General features: G+C 38.8%; 1 protein-coding gene across 1 annotated transcript in view; it reads left to right on the forward strand.

Annotated features, from left to right (window-relative positions):
* LOC135362154 (alpha-mannosidase 2-like) overlaps positions 1 to 24,935 on the forward strand; it is a 63,462-nt gene that overhangs the window by 22,859 nt on the left and 15,668 nt on the right. The window contains exons 3-6 of the mRNA XM_064575591.1: positions 1,808 to 1,922; positions 15,086 to 15,219; positions 18,031 to 18,172; positions 20,867 to 20,997. Of these exons, the coding sequence (XP_064431661.1) occupies positions 1,808 to 1,922; positions 15,086 to 15,219; positions 18,031 to 18,172; positions 20,867 to 20,997 (522 nt within the window). The remainder of the gene's footprint in view (positions 1 to 1,807; positions 1,923 to 15,085; positions 15,220 to 18,030; positions 18,173 to 20,866; positions 20,998 to 24,935) is intronic.

Genomic DNA, 24,935 nt, shown 5'->3' on the forward strand with positions numbered 1-24,935 from the left:
CAGGCGCCCCAAATAATAGATTTTAAAGAATAGCATTGACCGTTCTAAGGAGTCTAGTTTTTTGTTGTTTCGATTTTTTTTTTAATCAGTGAGGAATTAAAGGTAAACTACAGCTCATAGTAGCCGTTCTAGGAAGGGTAGTGGATCCTAAGTATAAGCTGTATCAGTCTGTTCTCAATTGGACAAGAATTTGGGTTTGGGGTTGTTTTTTTTTTTTTTTAAGATTTTTATTTATTTATTTGAGAGAGAGAGTCAGAGAGAGGGCACAAGCAAGGGGAGCAGCAGAGGGAGACGGAGAAGCAGGCTCCCTGCTCAGCAGGGAGACCGACGTGGGGTTTGATTCCAGGAACCTGGGATCATAACCCCAGCCAAAGGCAGACGCTTAACCGACTGAGTCACCCAGGCACCCCAGGAATTTGGTTTTGATTGACTGTTCTTATACCAAAGAAAAAATGAAAAATAACAATACTTCTGGAATATTATGCATGGGCAATTGTGACTAATTTATTTAAAATTATTCTATCTTTAAATAGCTCTAATATTAAATTAAAAAACCAAGAGAATTATCATATATTTACAAAGAGAAAATAAAAGACTATCAGGGAGGCAGGTGGGTGCATCAGAAACAGGTAGGAGCCCAGAAATCCCCATGCCAGCTTTCATGTTCTTCCCTTACTTTTTAGCTATATGGTAAAATTAGGTCCAAGAACTTTGTAAACTCTTAATGCATTATATTAATTTCAGAATATTTTTTCTAGAACCAGAGAGGTACATTTGGAAGAAAATTTCACAGTTCTGAAAATCTGATGCTACTTAAGTAGTTCGCAATGCAAGCCTAGCTCGTCATGCCATTGTTGAGCTTCTGCAGCCTGTAATGCTTAAGAAAATATAATTCCTTCAAAAAAAAAGAGAAAATATAATTCTTCATAAATGCTTTCAATGTGTTCCTATGTCACAGAAGTATGTTCTGTTCCTGATTTTTCTTGACAACTAGATTCGAAATGACGAAACCTTAAACCAGTGGTTGCCATAGTTTTTTCAAGTTTGTAAATTTGCTTTATATTCAGTTCTTTCTAGTAAAAGGGCAGTGTGTTTTATAGACTAGTAAACCTAAGTGTGATTAAGCAATTCTCTGAATCCTGCTTTCTGTTTGCTTAGATGACTCCCTGTGGTCATCCTTGCCACCTGCCCGACCCCTGAACATTAGGGGGCCACGGTTATAATAAACGTTTGCCTGGGAAAATGTCACTGCTGTAGAATGAATGGTATTTCTAATAAATAGCACATGGACAATATAGAAGGGTTTTAATTAGAAATTTTTTTTAAGACTTTTTTTTTTTTAAAGATTTTATTTATTTATTTGAGAGAGAGAATGAGAGAGAGCACATGAGAGGGGGGAGGGTCAGAGGGAGAAGCAGACCCCCCGCAGAGCAGGGAGCCCGATGCGGGACTCGATCCCGGGACTCCAGGATCATGACCTGAGCCGAAGGCAGTTGCTCAACCAACTGAGCCACCCAGGCGCCCTAGTTAGAAATTTTTATAGCTGGGAGGGAATGTTTGTAGATCACCTAGGCCAGTCAAGTTGTAAACATTTTTATTTTCTATTTTCAGCACTTTTTGTCTAATGAAAAACCTTATACTCCATTTTTATAGCATGCGCCTGTTCTGATACCTTGTAAGGTTTTGTTTTCACTTGAGATTGCAAATATCAGGTGGTATGTATTTGCCATTTGGGAAATGATAATAAACATCCCTTGGAAAAGTTAAAAGCTGAAATTTTTTCTTAAAAATGTCATTTCCTCCTCAGCCTTATGTTTACACAACACTGCCCTTTGTCAGAGTGCAACGTGGAAGGTTTTACTCAGACGTGACTTGCTTTTTGGAACATGTTACCCATAGGGTCCGACTGTACAACATCCAAGGTAAGAAAACAAAGCAATAGCTGTGAAACATGTACTCTGGTTCTGGAATTCTTTGTGTGTCATTTTTAATAAACTAGCAATTGGTTTTTTGTGTGGGGTTTTTTTTGTTATGTTATGTTAATCACCATACATTACATCACTAGTTTTAGATGAAGTGTTCCATGATTCGTTGTTTGTGCATAACACCCAGTGCTCCATGCAGTACGTGCCCTCTTTAATACCCATCACCAGGCTCACTCATCCCCCCACCCCCTCCCCTCTAGAACCCTCAGTTTGTTTCTCAGAGTCCATCGCCTCTCATGGAGCAATTGGTTTTTGAACATGGTATTTATGGTGGTCTTTCCTAAACTTGTCATTATACTCACTGTGTGGTTTAAAAATATACTTAGCCTTTTGATAATCAGAAATGGTAAAACATTTAACTCTACATATGTATGTTCTTTCCCTATATATATCTCCTCTTACGTCTCATAATATTTGTCTTGGTCATGAGTTCATTAATTGGAATCTTTATTTCTAAGATCTAAAAACAGTGGGGTTTTTTGTTGTTGTTTTAATTTTACAAAATGGGAATTCTGTCAATTACGGCTTTCAGTTAGTAGATCATTGACCGTCTCTGACATGCACACACCCCCCCACGTATGGCCTGCCTTAAATATGGAATGTATTACAATAGCAGGTGTTACTGGAATTTAACTTTCTTTTAAGAAAAACGTTCGTTACTAGTTCTTTCTGTTTACAAGTCTTTACCTGGGAGAGTATAAAATCGGGCGATTGTTTATTGCTTTTAGGATGGGACTGATGAGCAGCATCTTTATCAACCAAGTGACAGTAAATAGGCTTTTAATCCTCTTAGGGACTTAACCATGGGCAGTGGTTCTTGTCCTTCCTTAGGATTTGGATGGAGCCGTGGCTCCCAGACACCCTCAGAGTTGCACATTTATGTTGGTTCATGTTGAATTCACTTTTTTTAGAATGGAGTACTTTTCCAACCACAAATGTAATCCTAGTAACCAGACCACTTAACCATGGTATCAACTCTCTTAGAAAAGGACCTCATAAAAATGCCACTTTAGATTCTTCTTTGCTGTTAGCTAGGCTGAAAAAGTTAGAAAAGGAAATATTGTTTCCTTGAATCTTTATACCAGTAGATAATAAAGCGTTTGAAAACTAATGATAAAATATATGGGCAGGCGCTGTTTGCTTTTTGGGTTTTGTGGGGAAGCAAAGGGTACTGTGTTCAGGGAATGTTCACTTTGCTACCTACAAGAAAGTCTGAAATAATCTTTTATTGAGTTTTATTGAGTTTTCTAAAATCTCTGGTAAGCCAGAAACAATATTTTTGACCATCCTTTTCTACTCTTGCATAAGCCATTGTTCAACATCTCTGAGAGCTCTAAAATTATACCTTCAGCTACGCCAGAGGTTTCATTTTATGGGTAGAAAGTAGCATCCCCATCACACAGGAGATGTGCTTATCTGCTTTTAGATTTGCTTAAAAAACTGTTGCTTGTAATGGAATGTTTCTTCCTTGAGTACAGCATGGCCCCCACTTTGGCCCAGGCCTGTGTCATCAAGCATGGTTTACTGTTGTTTTTCCTTAGGTCTACTTAGGAGGTAGGCTGTGTGACAGAGTTCATGCTGAAGCAGCTCGCCAGAGAATTCCTACTTCTCAGTCAAGTCCGTTTGCTTAATTGCTTTTCTTTTTGTTTAAATGAGTCTGTCACCATCATTGCAGCCTCAGAGTTTTCGCAGGTTGTCCAGGGGATCTGGAGCTCATCACAGAGGATGGTTTCCGTAAATTAGAGGGCCCTCTTCTGCTGCTGTGACTATAAGCTTAGTTTGCCGTCATAGCCCAGTGGTTGATTTGGAAATTAATAGGCTCTGACTTGCCTGTGTACTCAACCCAACAAACATGCATTTACCAGGCCCTAAAAGCTTTTCTTTTCTCCTCTTTCCTTCTCCCCAGCTAAGCAGTCCAAAATGTCCAATGGCTGACTAGTAGCCCCTTTGCAGAACCAGGAACCACCAAGATTTAACTGCCTCCCAGCCCTCCAAGGTGACAATGCCAGTGGATTGGTCAGTTAAGAAAGAGAAGTTGTTCTCAACTGGACGCTTAGAGTATTAGCATAACAAAAATAATAATAATAAAATAAGAATACAGACCTCGAATTGCCTCTGGATGTCACATGGGTGGAATAAACAGGGTGAAGCATTTGGATGAGATTTCTGTAGCTTGAAAGCAGAAAGCTTCAGAAGTTGGTGGGAAACAACAGATAAATAAGTTAGGTATAACGTGAAGTTAACTTAGAGTGCTTCTCCAGATGGGTTTTACTGTTCTTGGCCTGGATTGAACCTGAAACCAGCGTGTATAACCATTCGAAGTGACATAGCGATCTTTATTTTTGCTCTCTCAAGCCCAGAGTGTTTATATTTTTTGTTTTTTTCCAACATGAAAGCGATCGGTGGGAGATGGAGATACCAGTTCACCTGAAAGGCTTTCATTCAAACTATACATCCTTCTATGTTTGTATCTGAGCCCCTCTCAACAAATCTCCCTCTTGGAAAAAATAAGCCCCGTTGTGGAGAGAGAGCCTCTTCTCAGTCGCCTTCCTGACCTCCCTCCATCTGTCGTTTTCTTTCACATACCGGTGCATGAAGGCTCAGGTTGTCTGGATCCTGGCTCATTGGGGTTTTAATTAAATCACTGGTCGAAACCTAAGGAAGAGATGTGAGGTCTTCAGGGTGTTTGGATGTCGACGAGTTCAAAGTGCCTGAATGGGGTCTGGTTATGCTGCACCAAAGCAGCCATACTGTGAAATACTTGAAAGCTCTTCGGTGTTTTAAACTTCGGCCTCATGTAAACCAGGTATCTGGGCGATTGATCAAAATCCATGGACAGGATGTAGCTTTTCGTCTTAGGTGTAGAGAAAACATCAGCCAACTTCCATGCTTTTGTCGAGTGGCTTGTGTTTAATATTTCTTGAAAGAACGTAAATACCTACTTTCAAATTTAACTTTCTAAATTGTCTTTGGATGCATGCTAATTGTGCCCCCTTTAAATAAACTGACCAGATGCAGTTATTCGGATGAGTATTAATGAATAGAGCCTGTTTGTTGTTAGTACCAAATTTATGAGCCAGAAAAAAATGGGGCTTGGGGGAGAGAAACTATTAATATTTTATGATTAGGTACTATAATGGTATTAGGTTACTAAACCATTAATTATACAAAAGATTTTATTACCTCTCAGCAACAAGGATAAAGAAACAGAAAGAGTTGATATTATGGAATATCTGTCTTTGTTGAGAGTCTATATTAAATGTTTCAAATTCAGTTTACTTGAAATATTCTTTTAAAAAAACTAAAGTAATACAAACCTGATAAAGTATCCTTAAATTCCTCAGTCTCTATTTTAGTTACTCTTTGACCGTTTTCTCCCCCAAAGTAACCTTTGGCTCCAATTAAGCTTTGGGAGAGAAAACAAAAGCAAGAACAGAAATCAAACAGCACTTCTTAGATTATAAAAACTGTGTGGTCATCATTGATTTTGCAACAAACTGAGTTGGGAGGCGTAGGTTCAACCAACTTTGTTTTTTTGTTTTTTGTTTTTTTCTTGGTGTTTTATATTTAAGTTTTAGTGTCTATTTGTGTTCTCTCCAGATTCTGAAAATGGTCAGAGGTGCAGTTTAGAGTCCTCTCTAAACATCATTTAAGCTATTAAAAAACACTCTTGTGTTTCTTTTCATTATTGTTCAAACATTACATTCAAAACGTTTCTAGAAATATTAAATTAGAGGAAATCTTGTGCTCACTAGCTTTAAAAGCTCTACAAGATCAGAGGGATTTGAAAGAGTTCTAATGCAACACAATGTATCGCCTTCTATCAGGTTAAATAAGAAATCCATTTTGTAGCACCCATAATTTAATGAAATGCCCCTTTGGAACTATTTTTTTTTTAATTTTTCAAAGATTATATTTAGTTTGTAGAAAATAACATTTTTCTGGAGGAAAAGATGGGAGAAATGAGGATTAATTTTTCTTGCACTATAATCATCTTTCATTAAATTGAAGCTTTTCGTGTCACTAAGGCTACTTTAGCTTTTTTTTTTAATCTTGATATGGAAGATAGAATGTGATACAGGCAGAAGCCCCTGTATCCCCTTACGTTATATTTGTTTCATCACAACAAGTGCATACCTTGCAGTGACATCATGATCAGTAAGTGACATTTGCTAGCTGTGGCTTCATTTGTCTTTGGAGTTGTAATTATTAGACTTTGGTGCCCTAGTTTTTTGACATCAACAGCTACTTTGAAGAATGAGGTTGCTATGGGTTACCAGTGTGTCCTGTACATTTTCACTAGCACAAGGTTCAGGTTCCAGATCGGTTAAAATATATACCTTCAAGCTTCCCCCCGCCTCTCCGCCCCAGGACTACGTTCTCCTAGGCGGGTGTTTGTGAATGAATGAGTATGTGTGCAAACCATGTTTCAACCCTTAAGAGAAATATCTAAATGCAATACTTTTGCCTATTTTCCACCAACATACTATGAAAGTACTATATGTAATGGATCTTGCTAAAAGAAAGCAAGTAGCCTGGAGGTAAAATGTAATGAACTGCCATCAAAAAGTATGGAAGAAAAGACTTTCCTTTGGCTGCAATGACTGAGTAATTTCCTTGCATGGGCACATTTAGCATTCAAGAAGAGGTCGCTTAGTTTTTCTCTGTTTTGAATATGTAATGTGATTGGATTCATAACATGACCCTTGACTTTTAGAAAGTCAAAATGAACTCCATCTAGTTAAACACATAAGAGAATCACACTGGGAATTAGAGGTCTGAATCCTCAGTTGTGCCTTGAAGCCAACCAGTGACCTTGAGTTTGTCCTTAGATTTCTTACGGACTCAGTTTCTTAAACTGTAGAAAGACTAGATAGATGGCCAATTAGGTATAACCATTAAAGAGTCTTCACAAAACTTAGTATTACATAAAGTCTCTGTTGTGCTTAACTCCTTGCTCCTAAATTCATCTTCTAAGGATGGTTGAATCTGGGCCTTCCATCCCTGGAGTCCTCCTCCTTGTAAACAAGGTCTCAGAGCTTCACTGAAGTTGTTTTTATTTCCATGAAAAGATTCATGAGGATATTAAAACGGTTTGCAATCAATCTCTCATTTTTTTCCCAGGACTGCGTTCCATATTTAGTTTAAGAGTAAAAAGCATTAAGTAAGTTATGGCTAGGCAGACTTAGGTAATTCAGACATTTTTGGAATACCATAATATGCAATTGACTGCTAAGGATTTTTCTTTCCTGTTAATTGGAACTTTTAAAAATTGAATTAAGTAGCTATGTGTTGAATCTGATTATTCCCTACAGGCATGAAAGAGGAGGTTATTTTAAGGGACTATAAGCACATTCTGGCTACACAAATTGAGAACTCAGAGGTTATCTTGGGGGCTCGTTGACAGCAGCTGCTGTGTTGAAAGCATAGCTTCTTAGCAGGGAAGCATCCTCCCCCACAAATAAGTGTTGTACTAAACTCAGATGAAGGGCAGGGGGATGGGAAATATAGGGGGAGTATGGTGGTTAAGAGCTCAGACTCCAGAGTCCACGTACCTGCATGTCATCTCCAGCTCCTATCCCAGCTCTGCCGCTTACTAGCTAGCTGCTTGACCTTGCGCAAGTTATTACCTCTCTGTCCTTGGTTTTGTCATACTGAAAAAGGTGACAATAATAGAATCCACCTCACAGAAGTGTTGGAAGATTAACTGAGTTAATATACATAAAGCCTGGCACATATTGAGTGTTGTGTCTCCTTAAGAGGTTGTGTAGGCTTTGGGCACCTGGGTGGCTCCGTCGGTTAGGCGTCTGACTCTTGATCTCAGCTCAGGTCTTGATCTTAGGGGTTGTGAGTTCAAGCCCCACATTGGGCTCCGTGCTGGGTGTGGAGTCTACTTAAAAAAAAAAAAAAAAAAGAGGATGTGGGCCAGATGAATTAGACATAAGTGTTACAAAAGACAGTAGCCATTGAGGGTTGGGGGTGTTGGGGAAGATTTGATAAAGGAAGTGAGCTGTTGAGATGCTATGTCTTAGAGAAATGTCATTTATATAGGCAGAAAGGAGGGAAAGAACATTACAAAGCGTGAAGTGGGTTTTTTTTTTTTTAATCAGACTCCTTTGTTCCTATTAGAATTTGAAAAACTTACATATATTTAAGTTGGCATCTAGTTTTTATACATTTAAAGAATTGCAGATGTTTTTTTCTGGAATATAATAAATATTGACATTTTAAAATAAGCATATCCAGTGAGTAGCAATTTGATTTCCAAATCATGCATTTTTAAAAAGGCCTGAATAAGATCTTTAACAGTCAAATTTCACATCCTTATTTTCTCCTTGAACTCGTATTTCCATTCTACTTCCACAGAATTTTATCTTAATGTAATATTTTTATGCTTGAGAGTCTTGTTATTCATCAACCTTTCATTACTCTTATGAAATACATATGTATGTGTATATTAAGTTTAAAAATTCTATCATCCTAAAAGTAAGTATTAAATTTTTTCTGGATTGAGTTATAAAGATTATTAGTAGTATACAGTTGATCAAAACAGTCCCTGTATAGGGGCACCTGGGTGGCTCAGTCGTTAAGCGTCTGCCTCCTGTATATTGCCATTTTGGTCATTTATTTCATGAACTTATAGGAAACTTTTTGCTCAGTGGATGAATCGTTTCTACCCTTTGTATCCCCATATGTTCATGTATCCATTGGTGAATGTTACTTATTGCTAGAATGAGATAGGTTTCAGCATCGATTTTCTTCTTAATTTTTGTTTTTATAAAGGTAAGGCCAAAAAATGATGTTACCATAAATAGGTGGGAATGGAAGGAGTTCTATTATAAGAATGTCATTCAGTCCCTTGAACTCCTTATGAGTTATGGTCCATAAATCACAGAATTGTCTATTGTCAAACTTGAGTTTCAATCAATTATTTTTAATGATCTACTGCCTGACAAATTGATTAGATACACCTTCAGTTTTGTTGAAGGCAAACAATAGAAAATCACATGTTTTGGAAAATATTTGTTACCCAGCCTTTAAAGTTCAACCAAACACCAGTATTGCAAATTGTCTCTGTTCAGCGTCCACTGGAGTTAGGATGAATGAGTGGTATGCTACTGATTCTTTTTTGTTAATTCAAGAGAAGGAACGGTAAAAGTGTGATTTGAAAAAAACAAGGAAGAACTGCTTGCCTCCATAGCAAGATCAACTTGAGAAGTAAGAGTACACAGAATCCAGGCTTCCTGCATTAAGCTACCTTGGAAAGGAGCATGTTTGGGAGAGCGGGAAGTAGGCAAGTTCAGAGTGACTGTCAGTGTGGAGAGTATGCGAACAGACCATTATGAGTATTCTAGCATTCTTCCCTCGCTTGTCCTGGACCAGCCCCAGCTTGGATCCTTGGGAAGGGAACAGGAAAGCTCTACAGTGTTGTGAGCTGTTTTATTCACTCCCCATGGAAGTGCTTTCGTTAGATCTTGTCTGTTTTGGATTTAAAAAAATGTTACTGATGTAGATGTTGTATTCCCTCCAAGAGAGAGCTTCCAAAAAACCTATTGTTTCTTTTTTTTTTTTAAAGATCCTATTCATTTATTCATGAGAGATAGAGAGAGAGAGGCAGAGGCAGAGGGAGAAGCAGGCTCCCAAGGAGCAGGGAGCCTGATGCGGGACTCGATCCCAGGACCCTGGGATCATGACCTGAGCCGAAGGCAGACGCTTAACGACTGAGCCACCCAGGCGTCCCAAACCTATTGTTTCTTAAAATCAATGCTTAATAGGACAAAAAAAAAAAAAAAAGACAGCTTTCAGTGTTATTGTGTGTTTTTTTTCTATTACTAGGTCTTCAAGTATATTGTAGTTAATTGGTGTCATCTTTAACCAAAAATTGCAATCCATGGAATCAAAATGCTCTACTTTTCCTATTATGCATTTACTTTTGTGTCATTTTAAGAATTACTGAAATGAAAAGCCTAAAATATGTAGACTAGTGCCTTGCTCATGATAAGTTGATCAATAAGTCGTAGTAGTTATTTATCAAGTGCTTTAGAAATGAAACGAAGTGGTGCATCATCATTTTCTTAAATTCAAGACTTGGAATGAAATTTACTCAAATTTATATTCATGAAAGCAGATGTTAAAATTTTCACTTGTGGAGAAATAGTCAATATGAACATTTACAGACCTGGAAATCAGCAAGTACCTCAGAGGATAAATTAGATCTTACAATGGATAGGCAAGTTGAATAAGTCAACATGGACAAAAAGGTCATCTAGTTATGGGAGTTATTACCATTTTTATTCTTGGTACTTTCAGATATGAGTACAGTTTTTAAAAATGATAATATTTGCTTTTTTAGAAACATCATCTCCATATTGTCCTACTAAATTTATCATTGTTGCGAGAATTGTCGTTTATGTGTTGAGTGAAGCAGTGTGTATTAGTTAATAACCCTAAGCGTCAACTCCTGGTTAAGTTGGGTAAGTTCGGGGGCACCTGGGTGGCTCAGTTGTTAAGCGTCTGCCTTCGGCTCAGGTCATGGTCCCGGGGTCCTGGGATCAAGCCCCGTATCGTGCTCCCTGCTCAGCGGGAAGCCTGCTTCTCCCTCTCCCACTCTGCCTGCTTGTGTTCCTTCTCTTGCTGTGTCTTTCTCTGTCAAATAAATAAAATCTAAAAAAAAATAGAATAAAAAAGATAATAATTTTTATGTATACAAATAATATATATGTATACTCTTTTGACAAAAGTGTCACACATTATAGTATATGTATATAATGTAAAATCCCTCTAGAATCTGTGCGTGGTCCCTATCCACTACTCAAGAGAGGTAATCAGATACCTGTGTGCACCCTCGGATCACTTGCATTCTCTCTCTCTATCTCCTCTCTCTCTCTCACACACACCTCTCTTGCATGCATATCTGCAGAAAGGTATAGTATTGTGTTTGGTTTTAGCAAAAAGTTCATCACACTGTGCAAATGCTCCATTCACCTCTTGCATCAGATATCTTTCTTTGCCGGGGCAGAGAGCTACCTCATTCATTTGCTACAGAGCAGTCCAAAACGTGGATGTACTGGTTTTATTATTCATTTGTCTGTTGGTGGGCATCTAGCCTGTTTCCCCATGTTTCTACCCTTGGCACCAGTGCACAGTGAACATGCTTGTGCTTGTGATTAGTGTTCATCTTAGGTAAATACGTGAGATCACAGTGTCTTTAATTAGTATATATTACTTTATTGGCTTCTAAAGTGACCGTGACATTTTTAAAGAAAAGATTTCGGATTGTTTTGAAGAAGTTTTGTATTCTGGCAAGCCTGTCCCATAATTATTTTTTATTATTTTTATTTTATTTTACTGATAATGTATTTGTCTCCTTTAGGTAGCACTTGCAGCATATCATCCCAGATCAGTACCCTCTCCCTTTCTTAAAAAATAACCTGGAGGTCTCCTTTCTACTTAGAGTCACTGCAAAGCTTCTCTAATCCATGGTCCCAAAGTAACTTTAACATTCTCTAGTGGTCAATTTGCCAGTGAGACATGATGGCCGAGAGGCTTAGTGCTGGTTCTGTCAGCCTTGTGATCTGGGGCAAGGTATGTTCTCCTAGGCTTAGGGTCAGGATTGAATGAGTTACTGTATGTAAAGCATATGGCGGGGCATATGGTACATAGCGGGGACTCAGTAATTGTTGGCTGATTCTTCCATGTAGCTGCTGCCCGTTACTCAGCAAACACTATCTGCCTATTATGTGCTGGGAGCATAAAGATAAATAAGACATGGTCCCAGTGCTTGAGGAGCTTACATTCTAACATGCATGTGTTTGCTCAAAATCTAAGTACTTATTCCCTTCTTTCTATTTAAACTCTGTCCATGGCCTAGTTTGCTTTCCTCCCATGTCAGCTGACTTCTGCATCATGAAGGACAGCCTGTCACATCTTAACTCATTCTCTTTAATGGTGATTCAGCACGTACTACATCCCCAAATTATTGTTAAAAACTGGAATGCAGAGATGGTGTGTAAGACAATCTGTAAGGAGCTAACAGGCTCCAGGGAGGAGAAAAAAAAAAAAAAACAAAACTTCAGAGTTCTGCAAGACTCTTTCCGCTTCTCTATGATGGCTTTCCACCTGTGGACTTGCTCTGTTTTTACCTTGCATTGCCTCTGTTAATAAAGATAAATAATCTCCATTCTCTCTTTCTGGGGACAGAGGGTGAGGTGTTAGCAGCAAGGGAGTTCTTAATTCTCTGTCTTTATCAATGACATAACTCTTTGGACTACGCTTGTTAGGTAGGAGCTGTTTTCTTTCCCAGGACTGAAGAAAAACCAGAGGGGCTTAGAAATTCCTGGCCATCCATGCCCAGGTGGAACCAATTTGGTAAAAGAACCTTTTGCTGCAAAGGTTCTGCAGGTCACTGAGACCGATCGGTTCATACCCATGCTTCCCAGGGAGTTCTCCCCTCAATCCCATGAGCTTCTTTGGGAATGGCACACTTTAGGGAATTCTTGACCTAGAGTAGGAAAAGGTAGCAGTCCTTTATCCCCCTCACATAGATTCTTCTTTAAAAAGTAATAAATTACCGTTGATGACTCAGGGATACCTCCTTGCTTTGATTACCATTACAAGATTTATTTGGTTTGTTCGTAATAAGAGTATTAGGTTTGATCTTACTTTAAAAGCCTGTCCTGGCACAGATGTCTTGCTGAACTGTGAATGGACATCGAGGCTCCTTTTAAAGGAGACTTAAGCATTTGTTGCCACAACCGGATCTGAGCATAATACTGAGCTCAAGAAAGATCATTTTCTCAACAGAAATAATTTATTATTGCCGGAGGTAATGTGAAATTATTTATTTTTTCTTGAAGCATGTTTTTTGTAAATGTTTTCCAGAGATACGTGACTTGAAATTAATGACACTCTCCTTTGTAAAGACTTTATTTCATTTCATGTACTCTATTGACCCCCTGGGAGAATATCCAGTCTAGAGAGGAGAAAACGGACGTGGTGCCAAACAGCCACGAATGCCTCCAGTAGATGAGGTGTTCGCCTGAATGCTTCATGGGGGACTTCATCCCTATGCTGTATTTTGTGTTTTTTGGCATCTTTGGTTCATTTGTGGAAGCTTGTCTGTTAGAATTCCATATACATTTCATTGGCTTTGAAAGATATTGGGGTTGACATAAACCTACTGAAAGGAAAGTTTGCATCGAAAGTAATACATTTCCTAGTCAAAGAAAACACCGTTGTTCTGGCATCAGTGGATGTGATTTTTGTTTTCTTTTAACTTCCCAGTAGTAGTGAAGCTATTTGGGTCAGTTATCTGGTAATTGTCAGAAGGAAAGTTATATGTATATTTTACTGGTTAGTGGTTCAGACTGGCCATAAAGTGGGAGGGAAAAGAAAAGGACCTTCTTCCCCCACACATGAGGTCATACTGCTCATCACAGCTTTATGAACATAGTAAGAAACTGAAGTCATCTCTGACTGAGGTTGTCGAGTTGGAGGCGTAACATCTCCCAGAAAAGAACTTCTGTGAGAATTCTGAAAAATCTGTTGATGGAGGCTTCTGCCCATTTAGTATTGTCAGCATATTACTATTGATGTCTTACAATTTCCGGTGTACTTCTCACATAAACCTATAGTGCCTCAGCTAGCTGCATTTTCATTATTTTCCACCAGTCCCACCGATTCAAACTTCCTTCCTTTAACTGTTTGCTTTCATCTTCTCTAAGCCCTGGGGATTCTTCTTGGCTTCCAGAAAAAGTCCTCCTTACTCCCTTCTCCCACTCCCCATTTCTCTTTACATAGCCTTCTTTGTCTAAAGAGTGTCCTGGTGATCAGCACGCTGTGACAGAGTGTGTGTGAGGCCTGGTGGGTAACGACTGAAAACTGCAGGTACGTGTCCAGGGCTCTTAGAACCTTAAAAACCTTCTGCCGTATGAAATAGGATAGGGCCGGTCTTTCTTCTTTTGATTGCTTGCTTTCCTGATTGCTCTTTTGTAGGAGATCCAGTATCTCTTCTACATACTCAGTCTGTATTAGGAGTGTTGGATAACTCCATAACTCCCCTCTCCGTCTCGGAAATAGACCCAAGGCTTCACTCAGGACCAGAAGATATAGTTAGGGTGGCATGACAGATAGAAATTAGTGAAAAGTTTAGGCTTATCCAAAAAAATAAATGTTTGATACATCTGGGACTTCTTCAAGCTGTCCTCTGCTTCATATAGCAAAGGGCAAAATGAATCACTCCATAACAAGGGGTCCTAAGAGATACCAAACTCAATTAAAATTGATTTAACTTGGGGCACCTGGGTGGCTCAGTCGGTTAAGCGGCTGCCTTCCGCTCAGGTCATGATCCCAGGGTCCTGCGATCGAGCCCCGCATCGGACTCCCTGCTCGGCGGGAAGCCTGCTTCTCCCTCTCCCACTCCCCCTGCTTGTGTTCCCTCTCTCGCTGTCTCTCTCTGTCAAATAAATAAATAAAATCTTAAAAAAAAATTGATTTAACTTCTGGGGAGCTGTCCAGATTATACTCCACAAATACTAATATGATAATATCCATTTTAGCCATAAAGCATCTCATTGGATCTCGTGTCTCTTTTCCTAGATTATAGATCATGGGCAGTAATAGACTGTCTCTTGAACCAACAGAGTGTAGATCTCACTGCTTCAGATTTCCAGCACGGAAGGCGAGCCGTGAAGAAATAAGCTCACATGGCTCTGTTGGAGAATGGCCGTACACGTGACAGGCAGCCTGGCCTGGAGTGGGGCTAACCTTTTCTCATTTAAAGTTCTCTTTTCCCTCCAGAACTCATTGGAGAATCATTTGCATGTTATATTTCATCTGCGTTTATCTCATCCCAAGCTCTTCATCCTTCTGTTGAGTTACATGTTCTCCGGAGTAAATGTTTTCTACTGTCTGACAGTGTAAAAAAAAAAAAAAGAAAGAAAGAAAAGAAAGAAAAAGGTGAACGGTGGCACAGTTAGCATGAAAAATGGTGAAGATAGGAATAGAAAACGGGAAAATGTATGTCACTCTGGAAGTTCTGTACAGTATAAGAAAAGTGGAGCAATCAATTTCTATTAACATATATATTCTTTTAAATTTAGGAATAGACGGACAGTCTGTGGAAGTGTCCAATATCGTGGACATCCGAAAAGAACATAACCGTGAGATTGCAATGAGAATTTCTTCTAGCATAAACAGTCAAAACAAATTCTATACTGACCTGAATGGATATCAGGTAATTTTCCCTTAAAATGTCTAAGTAATAGCTGTGTTAGTGTGTAACTTTTATATATGGTAGTGGGCCAGTTAATTTTGGATCCTTTGAAAAATATGCTTAAGTTTACAAATTATTTCTAAAGGAAAACTGAATTTTAACAGGTACTTATAGGTTCTATATTCAACCAGATGTCCAAAGTTAGAACAGATATTTGAGAGATTGGTTTGTAGAGCATCTGATTTACGGAGGTAGTTTTTTCAAAGGCAGATTTGGTGACCATTTGCATGTTAAATGCCTTGACACCAAAATATATCTGAATTTGTTTAATAGAAAGGAAACATAATTAGGGATTGGTGGAGTATGTATTTTTCCCCTCATAAAGAAATGGTATGTGTGTATTTAATTTATTACATATATACTTTTAAATGTATAATGTAATAATGGGCTCTTTTAAATTTCAGGAAAGCTCTTTCCCTCTTTTTATCAATAATGTATGTGTATTTACCTTTATGCACACACTTGTGTACATATACATAGACAAAGAAATACAAGCACATATATAGAAATGTGGGCAGGTATGTATTTAATCAAAATGTTCACAAAATAGTTTGAAATAGTAATGAGAAAATTGACTCAATCTTTTTCAGATTGTTAGCTCTCTAATTTAATAGGGCTCTTTTGATTGTTACATAAATTTCTATATTCAGAGTATATGTGTGTGACAACATAGCTTTGAAATACTACCACTAAAAACATTAGCATGTTTTTGAGACATTAGCATTTTAGAAATTTCTGGCTATGAATAGAAATAATTTCACAACAAATGCTTTTACTTTGTCTGATTTTCAACTGGGATGAGTGGAAGGGGTTGTGATAATTTTCTCTTCTACAATTTCCTGCAAAGGTTAAATTTAAACCTTTTCCAAAGCATAAAAATTGCATTATACACTTTGAATTTACATGTTAATTCTACCACAGCTGTTTGGTTTTCAAATGAAGCCCTGACTTTATGGTGATTCATTTTCCTTGTGTACAAAAGAAACTCTTTTCTTAAAATCTTACAAAAGCAATTATTTGTATGTGTGGGTGTATACATGAATGAAAAAAACTTAGTAAAAGTGAATAAACATGTGAATTTTCTTTTCAAGGATCGAGCATTTGAATAAATGGGAAAATATTATTTCTAAACTTCTAAATTTCTAAATTTATGACCTAAATATTTCTGCTTCTAAAATAGGCCATTTTTTAAGCCTTGGAAAGAGTAGTCCTTGAGCAAAACTAGAAATCTAGACCAACAGGTAGGGAGTGAGGGTGGCAGCCCTATAGTCATGACAGTGTGAATGTCCTTTTCAGTGAGTATACAAGTTAATTTGATTGGGAAGATCCAGATTGGAAAGGAGAAATGGAAAATTCTTTGAAACTCTCCTTTTTTCTTTCTTTCTTTCTTTCTTTTTTTTTATTTTAACATTTTGCAGTTTTTTCTTCAGGTTCATAATTTCCTGGGCCTGTGATACAAATTACCACAAAATGGGTGGCTTAGAACAACAAGAATTTATTCTGTCATAGTTCTGGACACCAGAAGTCCCAAATCAAGATGTCTTCAGGGCCACACTCCCTCCAGAGGCTCTAGAGAAATACTCTTCCTTGCCTGTTGGGGCTTCTGATGGGCTTGTAGACCCATCACTCCACTGTCTGCCTCTGCTGTCCCAGAGTCCCTGTCGTATTCTCCTTGTGTTGCCGTGTGTGTCCTTTCGTGTCCATGTTTCCCGCTTAGAAGGACACCAGCCCTTGGATTAGAGCCCACCCTAATCCACTATACCTTATGTCTGTAGAGATCCTATTTCAGAACAAAATCACATTCACAGGTTATGGATGACCATGAATTTGGGGGACACTATTCAGTACAACCAGTAAGTTAAAGGATGCACTACAGGGTTGTTGTAAAGATTAAAGATCATATTTGCGAATGCCCGTACTTTGTCTCGTTATAATGGGCACTCAATACTATTACATTAACTTTGTACTCCTTTTCTTCTTGAGTGTCATGTCAGACTTGCATGAGCTGAACAGGAGAGATGTCATTTTTATGTGGTGTGAATAAGATACCTCGTAACAAAGTCTCTGTTTGATGTTTCCTCCTGAGGTTTGAGGGACTCTCCTCAGCCCCAACCAGCTTAGTGAATTTTCGGTCAAAAAATAAAATAATGTATTTCATGCATTCACATACCAGACCAAGAAAAGTTAAAATATGGAACTACCTACATTGACACTAAACAGGAAGAATAAGCACTGAAGAGTTTTTAAATATAAATATTAATTTGATTATTTTAATGTAATATGTTAGAGGATTTGATAAGGGGATCTGTGGTATTTATTAAAACTGATTCAAGAATTATAAGAGAGATTTTTTGAAAGGGGATAGAGAGCTATTATGCTTAGCATTCATTACAAAAGCAGTATGTTAGATTTAGATGAGAAATGAATACTTGATACCTTTATAATTTGTTTTATGCAAATATTGGAAAGCTAGAAGACTTTTGTTAAGGATTTTTATTCTGAATTTAAATAGGAATGCCTATTTTAAGAACCTGGATAAGTTCTACCTTTCTCACCTAAAAGTTTTCTAAGATCCTCCTTATTTTTTTTTTTTTCATATTGTTTGAAAGAATGTTTTAATTCCTAAATTAGCTCTTCCTTTGAACAAGAAAGGAAGCTATACCTTTTTCTTTTTGGAAGAAACGTCATCTGTAGTCAGTACTAATTTTTTAAAGTACATCTGTAAATATCCCTTGATTTCTTTTTTTTAAAGTGAACTGTTTGGTCTTATAGATTCAGCCCAGAATGACGATGAGCAAATTGCCTCTTCAAGCAAATGTCTATCCGATGACCACAATGGCCTATATACAGGACACCAAGCATCGCTTGACATTACTCTCAGCTCAGTCTTTAGGGGTTTCAAGTTTGAAAAGTGGTGCGTGTTGTTTGGATTCTTTTTTGCTCTTACAAGTTTCAGTTCCAAATGTATAATTTTTCTGTTGGTCATATTATTAATTATCATCTTCAGACACCAGCTATTAGTTAATTTTGGTTTTGTGAGAATAACATAAAATAATGTATTTCTTCAATCTTCTGATGAAGAATGAGGGACCTAAAGCTCCATGAAACCATGGCTTCTTAAAGATAATTTTTCTCTCCTGATAGCTCATTGTTTGCACAAGCCTCTGTCGTTGTCATAATGGAATGGCTGTGGAAACTCTCCCAGAAGCCAAAGAGGAGAGGGAGCTGGGGTAAAAGTTAGAAATTCCCAGAGTTGCCTAAGTTCGCAAAGGCGGGACGTAACAGTTCAAACCTAGGTCCTTCTCTGAATCGTATCGTTCTAGGGCACCTCTACCCGAAAGAAGAAAGGGAGTTGCAATGATACAGCTAGGCAGATAAAGAGGTGACAGACACAACTTTAAGGATTCCAAAAGATAGAACAAGATGGAAAGAGAAAATAAATCGTAAACACAGATTAATTTTTATAAAACCTTCTATGGAGAGGCGTATGTCCTTTATAATATATATTTTTTCATTATCATTTATATGTAGTCAAAGTGCTCTTCTTTCTTACATATTAAGAGTTGCTAAGACAAATGTCTTAAGGAGCCAGGCAGATAATAAAGGTGTGCAGGTACCTGACGTACCCTTTGCCCCAAACCCACTTTTTTAATTGGGCATATACATACATTCCATATGTCCACCCACACAAAAAAGCATACTACTCATCTTCTTTTGTGGCTTTCATTACACAGACTCATGAGATGATGCCATAAAGACATTAACGCTGTTAGAAAAATAATAATGGCCTCACATCAGGGATGCAGCGGGGAGTGGTGGGGCTTCGGCAAACTGGGGCACACCATTCCCAGTGAACGGTGGGGCAGCCGCTGCTCAGCGCCAGGTTGTTGTCACCATGGGGAAAGGGGCCCAGGGTTGCCAAATTTTTCTGCTTCTGAAGAGCCCAGGAGTCTGGAATTTTTTATGTTTTTATTTTTATTTTTTTTGGAGATTTTATTCATTTATTTGACAGAGAAAGAGACAGCGAGAGAGGGAACATAAGCAGGGGGAGTGGGAGAGGGAGAAGCAGGCTTCCCAGGGAGCAGGGAGCACAATATGGGGCTCGATCCCGGGACCCCTGGACCATGACCTGAGCTGAAGGCAGCCGCTTAATGACTGAGCCACCCAGGCACTCCATATGTTTTGATTTTTAAAAAATTAAGTCAACTATTTATAGATTGGACAACTTCACATAAAATTCCTAAATGTGGTTTAGGGACAGAGGAGCTTTATTTCTCAGCTTGCCTTTGTCAAGGGAAGTGACATAACTGTCTACTCCATGATTGCTCCAGTCCTAATGTCTAGTTCCCTATTTAAGGACCCAGCTTTGAGAATTTAAGGCAACGTTTAAAAATGGGGGGCTCAAGAGTCACACCTGGCCCAGGTGCCCCTGCTTCAGACAGCCAAGCACCCTAGCATTTCAGTGCCTACAAACAGAAGAACAATTTGAGTACAGCCCAGGAGATTTACTGAGTGTCACATATTATGAGGGCTAACATTTGGAGACAGGGAGAAGAGAGAAACTGCCAAGAGATTGATGTACTCATTTGGGTGTGACATGATCAAGCTCTAGATGGCCAATTCGTCCCAGTGCCTGAGGAGCACATTCTAGACAGTTGTGTTCTAAAATAAATATGGAGGTAGTAACAACGAAAATTCTGACCATCACTGGCAGTTTTATGTACTGGGTACCTAAATTGAGAAGAAAGAACTAAACAGAGTTGGATTGACTGTGTAAAAATAATAGTTATTAAAATATTTTATGTATTGCTCTTTTATGCCAAAAGATCATTTAGTACTGTAACAAATGTGAATGAGTGGATGGATGAATATGCATATATTTTTATGTATGACTAGGGTTTTTTTTAGTGTAAATATATGACTGTGGCTCTGGGTGGTTTTTTGCTTTGTTTTGGATAGGGTTTTTTGGTTTGTAGTCTCATAGCCTAATTCTTAGCTTACAACTTAACCTAGAGGAGGTGTGGAATTACTGCACAGCCAATGAAGGAACCAAATATGACCTCTTCTTGAACTAGAGGAGAGAGGATAGTTGATGCCACTAACTTAATACCAGGGAGGGAAGGGGGTACGTGCTTGGTGTCTCCAAATCCTGGGGTTTCTTCAGAGAATCACCAGATACCAAGTAACCAAAACGCTTAGTCTTTCAAATCCTTTTTAGATTCTACACATCTGTATTTGCCTTGTTACTCCAGGTGTGATGTATGTTTCCTAATGAACCTCGTAAATGTTTTTAAATTCCAGGTGCTACCACTAAAAATTTTAGAGGACATAATTTACTCTTCAGATTAATTCTTTTTAAATTTCACTTAAGTTTTGATCTGTCTCATTTTTAAATTTCTTACCAAATTTTACCAGACATTTATGAAGAAGAACGGAAATAAAGTCCTGTTTTTTGCATTTATCCTAGCTGTTTTGAGAAAGCCCTTGGTACTTTGGGCTATATGGATCTGTCTCCTTGGCTTAAATCAGGACCGTGCCTAAACTTATGTGATTGTCACTGGATGTTTGTATTAAATAACTCTGGCCAGTTTGTTTGTTTGTTTGTTAGGTCAGATTGAAGTTATCATGGATGGAAGACTCATGCAAGATGATAATCGCGGCCTTGAGCAAGGTGTCCATGATAACAAGGTTACAGCTAATTTATTTCGACTACTACTGGAAAAAAGAAGTGTGAATACGGTAGGAAAAAAATAATAACTCATACGTTCTGATGTTGTTTGTTCTTTGCCACCCAAAACTTGAAATTATGACTGTCCACTTTTTTTATGATTTTCAGTTCCCAGGATAGAGATATCTTTATAATAGGTGTAGCCTATATTGACAAAAAAGAGAACTTCAGTTACACATATGTCAGATTTGCATTTAGGTCATCTTATTTTTTATTTTTCCTTATTATGTAGATGTAAAATGTTAAAGAATCAGTTTGGGTGAGATTTTCTGAGATTATTTTGAAAGAAAATAAGAGTTGAATTTAAGAATAGAACTTAATCACATACTTAGATTAAGTTTGATTAGTAAAATTTATGGGAAACCTTAGTGTGCTTATTCTAGTCTTAGACTCCTCAATTGAAAATGGATTTACTTGTCTATCTTCTTGCTCAGTTTTCATTTCTCAAGACAAAACCTCAGCATTCCATTAAAAAAATCTAGCTAAAGCTCAGTTGGATGTAAACCAACATGACAATACGCCTCTTCAAGGCTACACAAAAGTCATCATCACAGTCCTCCGTGCTTTACTGATTTCCCACCTCAGATGATCTGTACACAGCCCTTTTTTTCTCACTCTGCTCTCCTTCTTTCTTCACTGATCCATTTCAGATCTTTTCTACTCTTTTTAGCTGGTGGCCTCACCATCGACTTCACATCTGACAGGGCTCTCTGTTCTAGGTATCAACCATCTCCTCCCACCCTTTCCTTCTTCCCTCATGTTGCAATAGAGACATTTTTACCTTCCTTTCCTCCCAGGCCAGTACCTCCACTTGTCCTTGCAATGTACCCCAGCGCCCTCCTCAGCATCATCATCCTCCTTCCCTCTCTCTGCCCTTCATAGCTGACATTTCCCTAGGAAAGAAACCCTTTCTGCAGGCTTTTAGACACTCTTCATTTTCTCCTATTAAAAATAAAAACCAAGGGCGCCTGGGTGGCTCAGATGGTTAAGCGTCTGCCTTTGGCTTGAGTCATGATCCCAGGGTCCTGGGATCGAGTCCCACATCAGGCTCCCGGCTCAGCGGGGAGCCTACTTCTCCCTCTGACCCTCTCCCCTCTCATGCTGTTTCTCGCTCGCTCGCTCTCTAAAAAATAAATAAAATCTTTAATAAATAAATACATACATACATACATACATACATACCAAAAACAACCTCCACACAGACTCATGTCCATTTGCCCTGCTCTCCCGTCCTGTCTTCCACACCCAGTTGAGCCGCTTTGGAAGATGGGTTTATTTCATTGCTTCCGTGTCACACTCAACTCATTTTGGATTTGCTTTAGCTTCCCCCACCACACACACACCCTTGCCAGTGTCACGAGATCCACCATCTTACTTCACCTTGCAGCAGCATTCGACACTGACCATGTCACTTCTTAGAAGACAGTCTAGCCAGGGCTTCCGTGGTGCCATGCTCATCTGGTTTTCCTCCTAGCTCTCAAGTGGTTTTTTATCTCTCTGATGGTTATTAAGCCATTAAATGTCAGAGTCCTCAAGGGTTGGCCCCACGCCTTCTCCTTTTCTCGTCTTATATGTTCTCCCTCTGCAATCTCTCCTACTCCTGTGGCTTTGGTGACCACCTCTACGCAGATGAAACCCACACATATATTTCACCTCTTACCTGCAGACCCATCTACCTAGCTGCATCCTGCTATTCAGACCCGACATATCCATGATCACTCTCATGATCTCTCTTCCCTTCCCCCCAGACCTGCTCTTTTCTAGTGTTTGCTCTCTCGGGGACTAGTACCACCTTCCATCCAGTGCCACATACATAGCAGTCATCTCTCATTGATACTTCTCCTTTGCCTGCCCCTTTCTTAAAACAATGATCACCAGTGTTGACTATCTTATTGCCTAAATATTTCAAATCTATAAACTCGCTTATTTTGACCACCATTATCTAAACAAACATCATGTGTTTCCTGAATCATTCTGCTCTTCTTTTCCTGCCATATTTGTTCTCAAATCAAGTAAGCAAAGTGATTCATCTTTTCAAAATTCAATCTGACCTCACTGCTCCCTTCTTAACCCTCAGGTGTCTTCTCATTGCTCTCCTAATAAAAGCCAAAATCCTTCCCATGGCCTGAAGAGCCCCTCATGATCTGGGCCCTGCCTGTCCCCCAGCTTCATCCAGCATGACTCGTGTTATTTCTGCTCTAGGCCCACTAGTTTTCTTTCAGTCCCAAGTGCTCCCTACGCACCTGGGGCCCACAGCACCTTTGCATTTGTGGTTTCATTCTGTGCCCAGGGAACTCTTCATAATAGTTCAGGCCAAAGCTGCCTTGGTCAACTGCTTTTTCTTGACCAGGCCAGATCACCATCCTCAGTGCCTCCTCAGAATTGCGCATCTGTCCTCCGTGCATAGATGTGATTATATTTGATCATTGTCTCTCTCCTCTTTTGGACCATAACTTCATGAGAGTGGGGGCCATGTTCCTCTGCTTCTAGAATTGTTCCTGGTAGAGGAAGCACCCGATATGTGTTGCATGAATGAATGCACAAATGCATAAATGAGTGAGCTGTAATAGCGCATGGTGCCACTGCATTTATCCCAGCCCCTGCTTACTGCCTTGTCATACTCGGCATGTTCTCTTCCCCTGCTCCATTCCAGGGACTTGTCTGCTTCATTTTTATGTACCCCACAGGGCTCCTTGCCTATGGTAGCTATTCTATAAATAAAACACTGGTTGATTGAATGAAATGGCAACAGCTCATTAAAGCCAAGAATTCTTTCAGTATCTAGAATCTTTTAGGAAAAAAGATTTTAATATCCATTTTTAGATGTCAAGATTTAAACCAGTTCTTGGGACTCATGGTTTAAATCAATTACTGACAAGATAGCTTAATTTGAGGACTAAAACTGCACAGGAAAATCATTGTCTGAGTGCTGGCAGCTACTGTCTTTTTCTCCTCCCGAAAATGTCTCTGGCTTTTATGATTTTTTTTTCTCTCTATATAGACACTAATTTGCAAAGCTTCTATTAACTATGGCAATAAGCATTTTCATGTCAGATCTATAAAGCTTTCACTTAGAAGTGAAATAATTTGTTTATTCCCATTCAAAACTCCTTGGATAGTAATTGATTGAAATTTGATCCAGTGTTTGTATAATCCTATGTTGGTTAAATTTTTCTTTTTGCTCAACTATAGATTCTTGGACTTAAATCAATAGTTTCTTTTAAATAAAAAATGAACTAGAGAAGAGAAAATACATTTTAATTTCTAGTGCAATTGATTAAAAAGGCATTTGATTAAGGAATGTTCCATCTCCTATAACTTAAACTTTGCAGAAAGTGTTTTTATTTTCAACTCAGACTCTCATGTTTAAGATGTCGATGGTAGGAACCATGGTGAGGAGACAGTCTCTGTACAGGAAGGCATTTTAGTAGAAAGTCTTCAGCCTGCCAGAGCCTCTGGGAGGAGTTATCTGGGTGACTAAGTGGAACCGAATCCTGTTCGTGAGTGTTCTGCAGAGAGGCAGTGAGAACAAGGACTGGAATGATAATTGCTGTGAGATGTGCAGATGCCCAGTGGGTTACTGTAGCTATGTGTGGTGGACTATCATCCATGTGTAATGACCAACGGAAGTGGAAAGTGGGAATTGTCTCTTTGGCATTGACCCTTTAGGTTTTGTTTCTTTGACACTTACTCCCTATCCCTTCCTGCTGAAGACTGCTATAGGTAGAGGGCATTGAACCAGGAATTAGAAGTGCTGGGAAGTGTTCAGGTATTACAGTTGTGTCATTTTACCTGTGGATACCAGTTCTTTACATGTCAGGAAAAGGAGCTAGGAGAGATCAGATGAAAAGCTCAAATGCTGACAGGACTCAGAAAAGTGATGGCATGAGGGAGGTTGGTCAGGTTTAAGGGCAAACGCGTAAGTGAGGTGACCCCAGGTCTGTGATGA

Source organism: Mirounga angustirostris, unplaced genomic scaffold, assembly GCF_029215605.1.
Source record: "Mirounga angustirostris isolate CCGP_5_RB_7025 unplaced genomic scaffold, mMirAng1.0.hap1 SCAF_12, whole genome shotgun sequence".
Lineage (NCBI taxonomy): Eukaryota > Metazoa > Chordata > Mammalia > Carnivora > Phocidae > Mirounga > Mirounga angustirostris.